The 15,596-nt window shown below is 40.7% G+C and overlaps 1 protein-coding gene across 6 annotated transcripts in view; it reads left to right on the forward strand.

The window, feature by feature from the left end:
• Positions 1–15,596, forward strand: part of PPM1L (protein phosphatase, Mg2+/Mn2+ dependent 1L) — a 257,331-nt gene that overhangs the window by 28,931 nt on the left and 212,804 nt on the right. The window contains exon 1 of one of the 6 annotated variants that reach the window (XM_070243196.1): positions 9,479–9,865. The exons of the other annotated variants lie outside the window; for them this stretch is intronic. Coding sequence (XP_070099297.1) covers positions 9,860–9,865 — 6 coding nt within the window. The 5' untranslated portion in view covers positions 9,479–9,859. Of the gene's footprint in view, positions 1–9,478; positions 9,866–15,596 lie in introns of those variants that run through there. 6 annotated transcript variants of the gene reach the window in all.

Consider the following 15,596-nt stretch of genomic DNA (forward strand, 5'->3'; position numbering starts at 1 on the left):
TGGCATTGTTTTCTTTACAGATTAAAAAAATTCTTACGCTATCAAATTTAGCTATTTTCTTTTATAGTTTTGGAATTTTTTGTTTCACTTAGAAAGCATTTTCACATTTAGAGGTGATAAAGATTATTTATTGTTTTCTTCTAGGTTTTTTTGCGAATTTATTATTTTTTCCTTTAATCAATCAGAAATTGTTATGAGAAGTGAGGTAAATAGAAATTTAGTTTTATTTTTCCAGCCTACTAGAATAACCTATCTTTGCTCCGCCTGTTTGAAGTGCAGTTTTATTGTATACTAAATTCTTATGTCTATTGGGTCTATGGCTGAGCTTTTTTCTCTTTCATTGCTTTTCATACACCCAGTACAAACTGTTTTATTTACTGTAGCTTTATGTTTTAAAATCTAGAATTTTCCTGGCTATTCTGGCATGTTTCATTTTGCTATCTAACCTTTAGAATCATCTTATCTGATTGCACACAAGAACAATGACAAACATTCTGTTAGTTTTTTTATTGAGATTGCATTACCTATATAATTTGAGATCAATTGATAATTTTAAAATACCCAAGAACAGGATACTTCTTTAGTTTATTTAAGACTTCTGTTGTGGCTTTTTTATTTTTTCTTCATATAGTTTAATTTATTAACCTTCTTTTACGAATTTTTTGTTTGTTTATTAATTTTATGTTTTTAAAGATTGGCGCCTGAGCTAACATATGTTGCCAGTCGTCTTCTTTTTTTTTTTTTTCTCTTCTTCTCCCCAAAGCTCCCCAGTACATAGTTGTGTATTCTAGTTGTGAGTGCCTCTGGTTGTGCTGTGTGGGACACCGCCTCAGCATGGCCTGATGAGCGGTGCCATGTCTGCACCTGGGATCCAAACCGGTGAAACCCTGGGCCGCGGAAGCAGAGCGCGCGAACTTAACCACTGGGCCTCGGGGTGCCCTCTAGTTATTGTTTTTCTTAGACCCTGTGGGGCATAATGTTTTCTGTTTTATATATCTATGCAGGAAAACCACCATACTGTGTTCTCTTACTGTTATAGGTCTTCAGTTGATTCTCATAGGTCTTCTTGTTATCCAATTATATTAGCTGTAAATACTGATCGTCTTGCCTCTTCCTTTGCAGTTTGTTTCTCTCTTATTTTTTCTCTCTTTGAATTGCATCCACTTGTACTTCTAGAATAGTGTTAAATAATAGTGATGATAATGTGCATCTGTGTTTTGTTCCTGAGTTTAGTAGGATTGTGTCTACAATTTCATCATTAATCATGATGTAAGTTTTGGAATTCAGATATAGATATTTATCTATTTAGACACACACACACACAAACACACGTGTGTGTGTGTGTGTGTGTATATAATATAATCATGTTAAGGAACTATATGTACTTTTTTGTTTTATTAAGAATTTTTAAAATTAGGAATTTATGTTGAATTTTATCAAACATGTTTTCAAATTTATAAACATTATCAATTTTTTCTCCTTTGACCTGCTAGTGAGGTAAATTACACTGATAGATCTCCTCATGTTGAGCCATCCTTTGTCTTACTAGTATGAACCTCACATGATCACACATGTATTATTCTTTTAAAGTATTGATGGATTCTGTTTACTCTTATTTTCATCAGGATTTCTGCCTTGATATTTATGTGAATATCACTATGAATCATATGATTTTATCTTTTTTAAAAGATCCTTGTGGGCTGGCCCGGTGGCACAGCGGTTAAGTATGCACGTTCCTCTTCGCTGGCCTGGGGTTCGCAGGTTTGGATCCCGGGTGCGGACATGGCACCGCTTGGCAAGCCATGCTGTGGTAGGTATCCCACATATAAAGTAGACGAAGATGTTAGCTCAGGGCCAGTCTTTCTCAGCAAAAAGAGGAGGATTGGTGGCACATGTTAGCTCAGGGCTAATCTTCCTCAAAAAAAAAAAAAAAAAAGATCCTTCTATCAATGTTATTCTGGTATTATACAAAGAATTTTAAATCTCTCTACCTTTTACCACCCAAAATTTAAACATCATTGCAGTTATCTGTTCCTTCAGAGGTTTGGTAGAAGTCCTTTGTGTAAATGTCTGTGCGTGGTGCTTTGTGATGTAGGCCTTTGATATATTTCTTAGTTACATGAACGGTTGTTAACCTATTTTGATGAAGTCTAACACTAATTAATGACATGATGTTTGTATATTTGCCATTGTTTGTGAAAGTTCAGATTATCATCTTTAAAATTTAAAGGTTTACTAATATTCTTGTTCCTCTGAGGTACCTTAGAAATTAGGCGTACTTGTTTAACTATTATGTGTAAAATAATTTTTCAGGGTAAAAATGTAGCACAGTGTTTCGCAAAAATGTTATGTGTAATATAGAACAAGGTGAAGTAAGTTGGAGAAGGCAAACTGGCCTGGCAAAGAAGCAGTGAATCCAAGGGGCGGAACACCTTTCTGTGTGGGGGCTTTGCCTAGTAGAGAGGGTTGCATTTGAGAACACAGACTTTGGAAAGCAGAGGGACGTGAGGGAGGATCTGTGATGTGATGACAATGCTCCGAAGGTAAGATGTATCACTGTCATGCAATATCACAAGTGAATATTCTGTGCACTTGGGTCTTCTTTTTGGAGATGGGACAGAGTGACGAAGTCAAAGTGGCAAGGCCATTACTGAGGAATGGCAGAGCCTGCCATGGGGAGACTAGCCATATCTGGGTCATTTAAGGGTTGGAATTTAGATTTACATATGTAACAACTTTCATATTTTCTCATCCATGTTAGTCAAAGTGTGTCTGTTTGACTTAGGGAGGAAATTGGTTAAGGCTTACGTTAGTCAGGGTTAGGAGGTTTCTTTAAGTTCATCTTTCAGTTGAATTTGAACACAGTGTTTTGACCACTGAAGAGATTCAGAAGGTCTCTGACTTGTCAACATCTCACCAGCTTACAGTACTTTCGTTCATTGTGCCCAGCTCAGTCAGTAGTCCTCTCTGTCTTCTGGTCTCACTAGTTTTATCAGGTCAAGGTCATCATGCCAGTCACAGTAGGCAGCATTCTACTGGACTCCCAGTGGCCATGAGACCATTTTTTAGAGGGTCATCAAATGAAGAACTGTGTTTGCATAGTAAAGAAGGAGTGGAGAGAGCACAGGCTTAGAGTCAATCAGATGTGAGGTCGTGTCACCTTTACTGTTGAACTACTTATTGAACTTCTCCGAGTCTTCATCTGTGAATAGTAAGTAAAGATAATAATATATGCTTTGCAGGGTTTTGTGAAGATTTAATGAGATAATGTATCTGAAGAACTGCAGCATAATTAGCATTTAATAAATTTCTTAATAAATTCATTCCTCTTTCTCTTAATATCTTATAATTTAGTCGTATTGCATGATTTTCTTTGAGTCAAGTTCCATTTCATTCATTCATTCATTTAAAACCCATTCACTGAGCACCTTCTCTGTGTCAGGCACTGTTCTAGGAGCTGGGATTAGAGCCGTAATCAATGCAGGCAGAAACTCTGATCTTATGAGATCTGCATTCTAGTGCATAGGTAGAAAGAGATGAAAAGCTAGAAAATTTCAGGTGGTGATTAGCAATGTGATAAAAGTATAAACAAGGAGAAATAGAAATAGAGTGTTAGAAGTGCTCCTTTAGATTGAATGGACAAGAAAGGCCTCTTATATAAAGTGATGTTTTATTGAGATTTGAATAACAAGAAGGAGCCAGCTATGTTAAGATCTGAAGAAGAACATTCTGGGCAGAGGGACCAGCAAGTGCAGAGGTGGCAATGAGCCTGTTATGCTCCAGGACGAGAGGGATGGAGCTGTTCAGACAAGGGCCAGATCTCAGAGGCCAGCATCTGGAGTTTGGTGTGAAGGGAGTTTGGAGTTTTTCACAGGCCTAAGATCTATGGGTGTGTGTTGATTTTCCTGGCTGAACTGTTTCGTAGTAGTCTAATCTCAGCATGCACCCAGATAATACACATAGTATTATCCTTTGGGGAGAATGTTACGTAGAGGCAGAGAATTCACTGCTGGGGAGAGAGACTGCCACAATTCAGGTGCTGCATTTACAGGCTTCTGTCTCAAGTTGTTATCTGTGGGGTGTGAGGTAACCCTGAATAGAGCTGTCAGTACCCCCCAGCCCTCTAATTTGTTTTGTGATAGCAAACATGGTGAGAGCTGCTGCTTTGCCATGTGTAAAGTGGTGTGCATGTTATTTAATTTCAGCTCAGTAAAGGAGTGTGTGTTAATTTCCATGAAATTTAATTCTTCCGTGGATTGACTTTTAGAAGTTGAATTTTGGAGGTTTTGTTATTGTTGTTTTTATCTGGGAAGATTCAACTTCTGGCTTATGGAAGGATTGTTTTAATGGTAATGTATCATGTATGTTCAGGTTCTGTAGTCTGGGATGTTAAATTGCTTGTAGAACTACTTAGGGAAAAGATGATCACCGTATTAAATCTGATAGTTGGTGAGACATGGAAGTGCTTTCTGAGTTGGCTGGAGGATTTGAGAACCCTGCTGTGACTGGTGTCTTCATGCAAACAGCTCTCATGATAAAACTCTAGCTTCCAGCCATATGTAAATAATATGAAATTTTAAGTCAGAGTATTCACTGGAAGCATTTGGTGTGGGGGAAAGAGATGTTGTTCACCTCATGCTTTGATTTGCATCTTTTTATTATTATTATTCCTTCAAGTGCTCCAAGCAGCAAGCATCATTAGTAGCATCCAAAAACTCTCAGCCCCTTTTGTCTTCATTATAAAGCATGCAGTTCTTCATGGGCTGATTAATCCAAACGGCAGCCTTTGAGAGCAAAGTGTTATCTTCACTTTTCTGAGAAGACACCCAGGGTGCGGTGGTGAAATGCTCCCATTTGAGGTAGTGGCTGAACCTGGGAGAGATTAGCCCTGTGCCCTGACGGGGTCCAGGTCTAACTGAAAAGAAAAGCTGCTGCTTCTGCTTTAGCTGGTGAACCTCACCCACTAGGCAGGGAATAACTCACCTGGGGAGCACTGGTGCTTATGGGCTGGAAAATGGGGAAGTACCACCTAGATATTGACATGCCTTTTCTTCTTCAAAATTCTGATCCATCAGTATTTTTTCCAACTTTATCTTTTTTTTTTTTTTTTTAAACAACAGATATTCCCCTTTTCTAATTAACTTTTAACCAGGGTATCTGATCCTGGACACTGTTAGCATTTTGGGCTGGATGAGTCTTTATTGTTGTGGAGGCTGTCCTGTGCACTGGAGGATGTATAGTAGCATCCCTCCCACCTGCTCAGTCCCCCTCCCCCAAGTTGTGACAAACAAAACTGTTTCCAGACGTTGCCAGATATCCTTTAGGGAGTGAGAGGGATCAGATTTGGCCACCTGAAAATGTGTCTCTTTGGCTTGATTATTTTTAAGAACAAAAGACTCTGAAAGAAACTTGGACCTTCCCCCTAACTGCCTAAAAAGAATTTAAAATAGAAGGGCCTGTTCCTGGAAAGAGCCAATACCATAAGATAACTGTAATGTAATGTAAAATGTGTTTCTCAGGTCACATTGCCCAGGTCACATTGTCCATAGTTGGCCCGTTTACATTTACATCTCCATGTAAATTGCTTTCCTCCCCCTTGATGTCCCAAACTCCTACCCCCAACACCCTCCTTTGTCTTTAGCTGAAAATGGTATTTAAGGTGGCTACCTTGGCCATTCTTGTGAGTTATTCAGTTTTTCTGGGTTTCTCCCATGTATACGTGTTATAAAGCTTTGTTTGATTTTTGACTGTTATTCTGTCTCACGTCAGTTTTTTTCTTAGGCCAGCCAGAAGGACCTAGAGGGTAGAGGAATTTTCTTCCTCCCCTATAGGGGCAAAATTGCCTCTAGGTGAGGACCCCTGCTGTACCGTTAGCAAAGTAAACTTTCGACCCCAGTTTGACTGTGATATGTAACTTGGCAGTGCCACGCATCACCACCAGCCTCCTTTTCTCTAGCTGTGAAACGGGGTACATTGTGTTTCTGGATTTGGTTTAGAAGATAAAACACTAATGAGTAACTTTGTACAGCAAATTTATTTTGACAGAACGTTAAACAGTTTTAAAGTAATCCAAATCAGTTATACAAATTAAGTATGTTTCCCCAGGAGAATTTAAACTATCTGCAGTCACTGCTTGATTGTAATCTTGTTATCTTTTTCCTTTTAGGAAAACTGCAAACATCTCCCACTTAACTCTTTGCAAAGCGTTACAGGGCTCCCCCTGCAGTTTTGGTGCGCAGCTCTTTGATCTCAGAGTGGCTTTGCTAAGCAGTCATGCTCAGTGCTAGTGGTTTCAGCTAGTTATTTCCCTGGAGAAAGTCCTGATGGGGTCAGTCTCAGAGAAATCCCTTTACTACTTTCCCCTCTGCACTTAATGCAGAGAAAGGGAATACTTTCTCTTGAATCAGGGAACCAACCAGCATCCATGGACTTCCTCCTCTCAACTGCCTCCTAATTCAAATCCAGGAGCTTAGGAAAATGCTGGTCTGGAAATACTTAAAGGAATAAATCTCTACTACTTTCTTGGAACATGTTATGCACGTTGGAGACACAGGTATATGGTGTTTGCTTGGATGCCCTTATGGAAAAATGCAGTAAAGCAAAAGAAAGGCTGCAGGCATCTCTTGCCTCCATCATTTTTTCCTTTAGGATTTCCATATTTTACCTCTCTTTCTGGGAGGTTGCTTCTGCCCAGAGGCTGGAGGGAGGGTGGGCCTGGAGGAAGGGGTGGAATGAGCTATCCAGATGCTGAGACAGGTATTTTTGGGCTGCATCTCTCCTACCTTGCTTCCTAATCCACCCTTCATCCTGAATTATCTTTTACGTCAATTAACATAAGTGTCTTCTTTTGGGTGATCTGAAAAATGAGAAACCCTGAGTAGCGTGTACATGTGGAAGTATTGCATGGGTATCAGCCATGTAATTTTACTTTTCTCTCTGTGGGACCTCAGTTAGTTTGGATGCTCTCCATTTTGCAGCTGGCACCTTTGGCTTCCTCAGGGAAGCAAAGGAGCATGATGATTAAGGGCTTCAGCTTTGGAGTTGGAAGGATCTGCATTTAAATTTGTTTCTGCCCATTGGTGGCTCTGTCTCCTAACTTTGCCGTGCCTTGTCTGTAAAACAGGTGTAACGACACCGTTTGGTAGGATAGGAGTGTGGATTAAATGAGATAGTGTTCTTTATCAAGTACTTAATAGGAGCTCAGTGAAATGTAGTTCCTGTCCTTTCACTCTCTCTTCTGCTTCTCTTACCCTTCACCTGCTGAAGCCAGTTAATTCTAGATACTTTGGATAATCCAGAATAAACAAAAGGGCCTCATCTCCCACCACTCCGCCATGCTCACTCTGTGTACCCTTTCTAATCCTCAACTCCCTAAGTATGTTCATACCCCAGGGTCTTTGCATTTGCTGTTCCCTTTGCCTGGAACATGCTTCCCAGATATCCATATGGCTTACTCCTTCATTTCCTTCAGGTCTCTATTCATATAACACCTATCAGAAAAGCCTTCTCCGACCACCATATATAAAATATGACCTGGCCTCTATTTCCTGGTTCTTCCCATCCCCCTTACCCTGCTACTTTTTCTCTGTGCCACTCAGTGTCTACTATTGGTGTATTTTTGTTTCTGTATCGTCTGTCTCCCCCCACTAGAATGTAAGCCTCGTAAGGACAGGGACTCTGTTAATTGCTGTATGCTTAATGCTGAAGGACAATACTTGCCTGTATTTGGTACTGAATAAACATTTATTGAATGCATGAATAAATATTTTTTATTCATGCTACATTTTTATTGAGTTTTTCAAGAATAAAATGTGTGTATTGATTTTAAAAATAGTTAAAATATTTAAATTGTCTCTTATTGTTATTGCCTCAAAATTATTCAATTTAGAGGTGACCATTTTTAGCCTTCGCTATTTTATATTAAAATATGATTTCATCTGAGGCTTTTTTCCTTTATACGGTTTTAATTTTAGAGAACTTTTAATTGTATCATTAACATTCCTGTCTGTAGGTCACTGTTGTGTGGTGGATTGGGAAAACGGAGAGACCTACGTTCTACTTATATCAATTTTTTGTGACCTTCAGCTGATTGTCAAAATCCCAGAATTTTTTTCTTTTTATGGAGAAGTTGAAAATACATGATACGTTGAGGTAGATTTTCTTAATAACCTAAAATGGTACTGAGAGGTATTTTGTGGTATTGAGAGATGTATCTTTAAAACTCTCACCTAAGAGGCTGTCTTATTTCTGCTCTCTTTGGTCTTTTACCTCTGATTGCGCACCTAGACTCCTTTGGATTAGTAAAGTACTCTAAGAACAGGAATGTCTGGTACCCTTATAATTTTATGGCTTTCACATATTTTCTGTATTTTCATTTCAGGTAGAGAACAATTATTAACAGTTTAAACAATTTTTTAAACAAACTTTGATAAGATAGAATTTTTTTAATGAGCTAGTTCATAAATTCTGTATTATTTTTATAAGACTGCATAAAGTTTTCATTTTCTACTTTAATTATTGTGTATAAAGCCTGTTCAGAGAGTGTTGCTATAGTTTGCTATAGGTCAGCTTTCACGATTTATTTGAGAAAACATAGACTAATAAATGTCTTTTCAAAGTGGGAATGATGAGAGAAAAAGCAAAAATATTTACCAGATTATTTCCTGTATCTACTGAGACCATCCCAAACATTGGTGATTTTTATCTGGGAGATTTATCTATTGTAGGGCCAAACAAACTTTTCTGAATGTGAACATAACACCTTTGCTTTGAAGGACATTTTGCACTTGGAGCAAAGCAAAATTTGTTAAGTAAATGGATTTTCTATCTTCCAGGGCTGCAGAAGTAGTAATATTTTATTTCTGGCCATCTGGGGTGGAGAACACTGTCCAGTTTAAGACTTGTAGTCCACGGCCATTCACATGATGAGGAGTGTTTAAAGCAGAACCATCTGCATTTCCGAAGTGTTATGTACATCAGCAAAAGATTCAAACTCTGTTCCCACGTGCCAAGGGGTTCTTGTGTCCATGGGGTGAAATTTGGCACAGCAGTCTTCAGTGGAGCAGTGCCGGGCTGTGCCCAGGTAACTTGTACTCTCTTGACTTTACTCAAGGGAATTCTGCAGGGTTTTGTTTTTTTTTCCTTTCCCAACTGTGTCCCCCGCCTCCAGTGCATTTCTGTTTTAGTATTTTTCCTCTCCCACAGTGTCTCAGCCTGAGATAATTTAACTTTCTATAGTGTATAGGAATTTTCGGGCATATATTTACAGATTAGGATGTTACATATGTTCACATTGCTCAATTCTGATTGGCTCGGTGTCACACATAGTTTGAACTTATATAGTCATTTCCGGCTCTCCTTCCAGTTTCTCCTTTGAGCTGCTGTCTAATCTGGGCTAGAGCTATTTCTGTCGCCTTGGTCACTGGGAAAGCAAGCTCCACCCCGTCCCATGCTTAGCTTCAGAAGTGCTTTCTTTGTCATTTCCCAGGAGGCGTCTTGGTGCCGAACCTGGGTTGTGCCCGGCATCCCCTGCTTAGAGGTCTTGTTCTAGGAATTAGTTCTACAGAGCTCTTCCTCCCTGAACTCACTCCTTACAGTGGAAAGGCCCATCTTTGTCTTTTGGTTCCTCGACGTTTTGGAAAGCTGTAGTTTTCTTACAACTCTGCCCTCAGGGTTTTGCCTTACTTTCTCTTCACCAGGGTCCCCCACCCCACCCGAGGTCTTCTCTGGGGTCTGTGACGGTGTCTACTCATGTGATTAGGAGAGAAGGATGTGGTCATCATATGGCTAGGCTGTGGTATGCCATCCAAGCAAGTGGCCAGGAACCTACCAGCCAGAGTTCAGAAACGAGGTGATTTTTATGCAGGTGAGCAATCCACTCTGCCTTAGAATCCCCCTCCTTTTTAACAGGGAGGCAACAGGGTCTTAGGAAGAACACTAATGTTTACTGAGCCCTGTTCTCGTTCAGCCCTCACAGCATTCCTCTGGAGGGGCAAGTGAGTGGCAGATACATTTAGGAATTCATGCATGTGGGTACAAACAGGTGCACACATTACTTATACTGTAAATTCTAAATGTACCAAAAAAGTCACAGTGTGGTATGGTAGAAAGACAGTGCGGTGTAATAGGGGCTTTGAAAAGTCCCAGATGCCTGCGTTTAAATCTCACTTTTATCCCCGGCAAAAGCAATAGTCCTCTTGGGGCAATGTACTTTTTAAAAGTTAATTTTTTGAAAAAATAAGTATAATTAAAAGATGTTTTTTAATTAAAAAAATCTCAGTAGTCATACCACTGGTGTAAGGTTGTACAGGCTCTTTGGAGGTAGAACTGGACTCTATTAAGAAAGAGTATAGTAAATTTCCTCCGTGGATTAACTGCGGTATTCTTAGATTTTTTAGGAAACCCAAACAGGTGAAAATGGAAGAAACAGCGCTGGCCAGCTGGTCTGGCTGCAGCATTGAAGGGAACCCTGGGGGAACACAGTCCTGTGGTGTAAAACCTGCAGAGGGGAAATTCAGGGTGCTACTCAAAAGTGAGTCTGGGAGGAGTGGAAAGAGCTCTGTGTGTGTGTGTGTGTGTGTGTGTTTTCCCCAGTAGGCAGTCTCATACTCAGACGGTTCATTTTCCTTCTTGCCCTTGCGGTGTCACTAAGCTAGGCATCTCTCGTTGGCTGGACCATCCCTATTCCAGCAACTGATGATTTGTGTAATCAAAGTTACATTCTCTCTGAATAAGAACTTCAGAAATTAAGAACTTGTGCCATATCTTAAAGAAGGCCCTGGTAATTTTTGCACAAATATTAATTTCTGTATCAAAAAAATTAGCATATTGGACAAGTTTAGATAAAACCTTATGAAAAATGGTGTGTTACTGGTACCTTCTAATATAATACATCTTAGTACATGCTTTATGTGTTCACTAAGATGACTCTGTTTTCTTGCTGAAAAAAAAACCTAATGATTTTACTGCTATTTCTTTATTTACCTATTTAATTATGCATGACAGTTGACGGATGGAGAACAGTTTTTCAAATTAAGCTTTAAGCCTTCATATTCAAAGGTATTTTCCCTTCTCTGCCTTCAGAGATCTTTTCTGAGTTTATGTAATAGTTAATTTTTAAAAAATATTTGAGAGACTCTTAGAGATTGTTAAATGTGATTTAACTTTAAATAGCCTTTTCCTTGTGCAGGAAAGGACCATTGTTTTTGCTGAATTATAAATGTTACTGTATGATTTCAGGCTTTCAGAGATTCTCATATCTTGTAGTTCACCAACCCCTCTTTGAAAGTCAGAATGCCTGAGAGAAGCCTGTTTCCATATCTAAAATTAGAAATGACATGCAGACGCTACAGGCATTTTACCAGACATGGTAATGATATGTTTTCTCTTTCCATTAAGACCTGAAGAAAAAAACCCAAGCAGTTAGCTCTTTACTAAATAAACTTTCTTTGGACAGGACTTGTGTCCACTTATTTGTTTTGAGAATCAGTTGTAGCTGTGTATCTATGATGTGTTTCTTACCACTGCCCTTTTTTTTTTTTAAGATTGGCACCTGAGCTAAGATCTGTTGCAGTCTTTTTCTTTTTTTTTCCTTCTTCGCCCCAACCCCCCCCCCCCCCCCCCCCCCGTTATAGTTGTATATTTTAGCCGTAGGTCCTTCTGGCTGTGCTGTGTGGGTCACCACCTCAGCATGGCCTGATGAGTGGTGCCATGTCCGCGCCCAGGGTGTGAACCAGCGAAACCCTATGCCGCCAAAGCAGAGCGCTCAAACTTAACCACTTGGCCATGGGGCCAGCCCTGCACTGCCCATTTTTTGACTTAGGATTTTTTTTCCCCTCATGAAATCTATGAGGTCATACAAATGTTATTTCCTAATTTTGTTTATAGACAACTATATTTGTGAAATATACCAAATTTAAGCCAAGTGCCTTTTTATAGATTTTTAGAGAATCTTCTATAAATGCTCTGTTTACCATGCACAGGGCTTTGCTTTGTGACTTTAAATAGATACCAACTTCTTAGAGAAAATGTGGAGAATTCCCATTTGCAGTTGGGCCTTATAGTATTTGACAATTGATCACCATGTGTAAGAGATTGCCTTCTCCCTTACATTTGGGAAATTAACCTTGGGGAGGAGGTGGAGGTGGGCTCCAAATGGAGGAAGCAAAGATGTCTCTGGGGACTTGGTGACCTTCTCCTGGCATCTGGGTTTTTCCACCCCCTCCTGTCTGGCTATATTCCCAGCCTACAGAGGATCATTGCCAGGGACCTAGAGCCCTAGCCCAGCTTGGCAGATCATCTGTGATTTTTGATTACCACCTCTGTACTCCAGCAGCACGTATAATTCAGATCTGACTGTAGTTTACATCACCTTGAATCCTAACAAGTCTGGTCTTTACCTGTATCTTAATATTTACCAGATTGGTTTTTCTCCCTACAGTTAAAAGTAAGAAGGTCATGGGGCTGGCCCAATGGTGCAGCAGTTAAGTGCACACGTTCTGCTTTGGCAGACTGGGGTTCACCGGTTCGGATCCCGGGTGTGGACATGGCACTGCTTGGCAAGCCATGCTGTGGTATGCATCTCACATATAAAGTAGAGGAAGATGGGCACCAATGTTAGCCCAGGGCCGGTCTTCCTCAGCAAAAAGAGGAAGATTGGCAGCAGTTAGCTCAGGGCTGATCTTCCTCAAAAAAAAAAAAGTAAGAAGGTCCTGTATTGAATCTGAGAAATGAAAAAGTAGGGGCCTAATTTCAGAACAGTGGCACCTTGACTAGTGTTTCTGTGGGGTGGAAAGCTTTGTACTATTAGAATTGTCAGATTGCTGTCCGCGACACTGCAGTTCAGTTTCACATTTAAAAATGTACTTGAATCTAAATTGGACGTTACCGCCTTCGCTCCTTTAATTTTCCGTAATGTAGTGGAAAGGTGTAGCCCATACCTGCAACCTGTTAGACAGTATCTGACCTGCAGACTTGTTTGTTTATCCTGCTGAGCATTTAAAAACCTGTAAATTTCACATAAGGACTAGATTCTCGGTATGCCTTAAAAATCTGCAAGATGTGTCAATACTGAGCCTTTATTCTCACATTGGCTGGAGCCAAGAAGCAACAGTCCCCCTCCCTCTGCCTTGGGTTAGGCAATCCACCACTCCAACTATTGCCTTACACTCAGAGGATGTGGTCCATTTACATTACCAATTATGGCCCCCTAGGCACCCTGGGACGCCCCTGCAGCCTCATTTACCTCTTGTACTCACATCCACCCTCTACCTCACCTGTAACTTGCAGAGCTCCAAGGAAGGGGCCATGCTCTTCAGCTCCTGGGCCTCTTTGCACATTCTAGTCCCTCTTCTTGGGATTCCTTTCCCCACTCTCTCCTCCTGGCAGACTCTTACTTAGCCTTTAAGACCCAGCTCCATCACGGTACTGAGAAGCTGTCCCTGACAGCACTCCCTCTGCCCGGTTGTGTGAGATGCCCCTCTCCTGGGCTCCCCTCATTGCTCCCTGAGCCTGCTCCTGGCTATTAGCACACTATGCCGTAACTGTTGAGTTGTTGACTGAGGGCGTTGAGGGCAGGGGCTATCCTAGACTTTTCCTTTTCCTCAGTAACTCACGATTCTTGGCACAGAGTAAGCTCACAATATGTAATTTTTAATTGATATGTTTCATAATGTCAAAGGCAGTGGTTGTCCACCTTAACTGCATATTAGAATCACTTGGACAGCCCTAAAAATCCCAGTATCCAGGCCTCACCTCGGGCCAGTTACATCAGAACCTCTGGGGGAGTAGGGCTCCAGGCATCAGTAGTTTTTAAAGCTCCTTAGGTGATTCCAACGTGCAGCCAAGGGTGGGAGCCCCTGGTCTGAGAGCTTTGACTAGGGTAATCCAAAGAAAAGCAGTTTGCCGTGAGTTTAGTTTGGGATTAGAACATTTGGTAATGGTTTTAGAAAAGTCCACCTGGGATGAAGATTTTTATTTAACTTTGGTAGCACATGGGCATTTAAACAAGTAGGAACCTGTCTTTAAGAAATCAGTTTCTCCTACAACAGTCAGATAATTCTGCAAGCTATAATGGGGCCAGATAGCTAATCAGCAGTGTCACTGCAGGACGTTAACAACTTTTGATAATTTGGGTAGTTTATGTTGTGTGGCCATGTGCCATTTTCCACCTTGCTGCATTTTGATTTAAAATTCAAGTGGGTGATTTTTGAGTCACTCTGTAAATTAGCTTGGGCTTTTGTTGAGTTTCCAGCACCAACTGCTTCTCTTTTCTGCACATTCTTCCTTGTTTTATGTTGGAACTGCTAGTTGGAAAATAGACAAAAACAAAACATTAACTGGTGTTGTGTAGAAAACACACTTGGGATAGAAGCCACTTTAACCTAGTGAAAGCTCTGACCACCTGTTTTGTCGAATAATTAGATGATCAGTCCTGAGCTCATGACTAGTTTGGAGAGGGTTCAGAGAAAAAACAAAAAAGAAAATAGTGAAAGAATTGAGGAAACATTTATGAATTAGGATTGTCTTTATTTTGGAGAATAAGAGACTGAGGTGAAAAAATTTCTGTCTGGGTGCTTCTTTTCTGGATAAATAACTTTTGTTTCCACTGAGTATGAGGTAGTAGACGTTTGGTTTAAAATTAAGGGAGTTTTAGAGATTTATGGCTAAACAATTAGTTGGTGTTTATAAAGACTGTTAGATAGTGGTGTTAATTGTGTTCTTTCTTTTCTAGGAGAGTTTTCTGAAGAAGACTGCCTATTGTCTATCTGACCAGACAACTTCTTGAGATTTCTTTTATCTCTGTTATCAAAAAATCTCTTCCAATTTATCTTTTATATTTGAAGCAAACTATCTTTTACAAACTGCCTTTTTTTTTTCCACTGAGAAAGCTGATTTGTCTAGATTGAATCCGGCAATAGTTCCTTATTGGTGTAGTGTTTTAGATTTTCTAAAAATTTTCTGCTTATTCAGCTCCGTTTCCCTTCGGGCTAACGGAGGTTAGAAGGGAGGGATCTGGTTGTTCTGAGCTGCCTTCGCTGGAGGAATGAGGGGGTTGCTGGGCTCCCGGAGACATGCTGTGATAGAGTGAGATGAGCGGCTGCTGGAGGAACTGACCGGGAGCTTTGGCCTCACCTTCCAGCCCCACGCCTTGACCCCGGCTGGTTTATTCCCAGGCCAGTAGCAGTGGCATCACTGACCTGGAGGGAGAGGCAGCCAACCCAGAAAGGGCAGACTCAAAGCTCTGCCCAGCCTAGCTGTCACCTTCAGGTACCTGAGGACACCCAGGCTGCAGATACCTGCCTTGAGACGTTGGCTTCCGTCAGAGAGCAGAGAGGGGACTGAATAATCATCTAGTTAGCCAGAGCACTCTCCTGGATGTCTCTTCAGTCACTCACCTCATGAATCAGGGTTGAATTTTGCAGTCTTGTCCCCCTCCTCCCATATTTGTAGATCATCCTCCTCCTTCTAGAGAGAAGAGGAAGGTCACCAGTGGGGACATTTGCTTTCCTGGACACCTGTCCTGCTCACTGCTCCTGCTGCCAGCTTCCTTCTCTTCCGCTTCACATGATCCAGGTCTGGCTTAGTCTGTTTGGTCA

The sequence above is a fragment of the Equus caballus genome, chromosome 19 (genome assembly GCF_041296265.1).
Source record: "Equus caballus isolate H_3958 breed thoroughbred chromosome 19, TB-T2T, whole genome shotgun sequence".
NCBI lineage: Eukaryota > Metazoa > Chordata > Mammalia > Perissodactyla > Equidae > Equus > Equus caballus.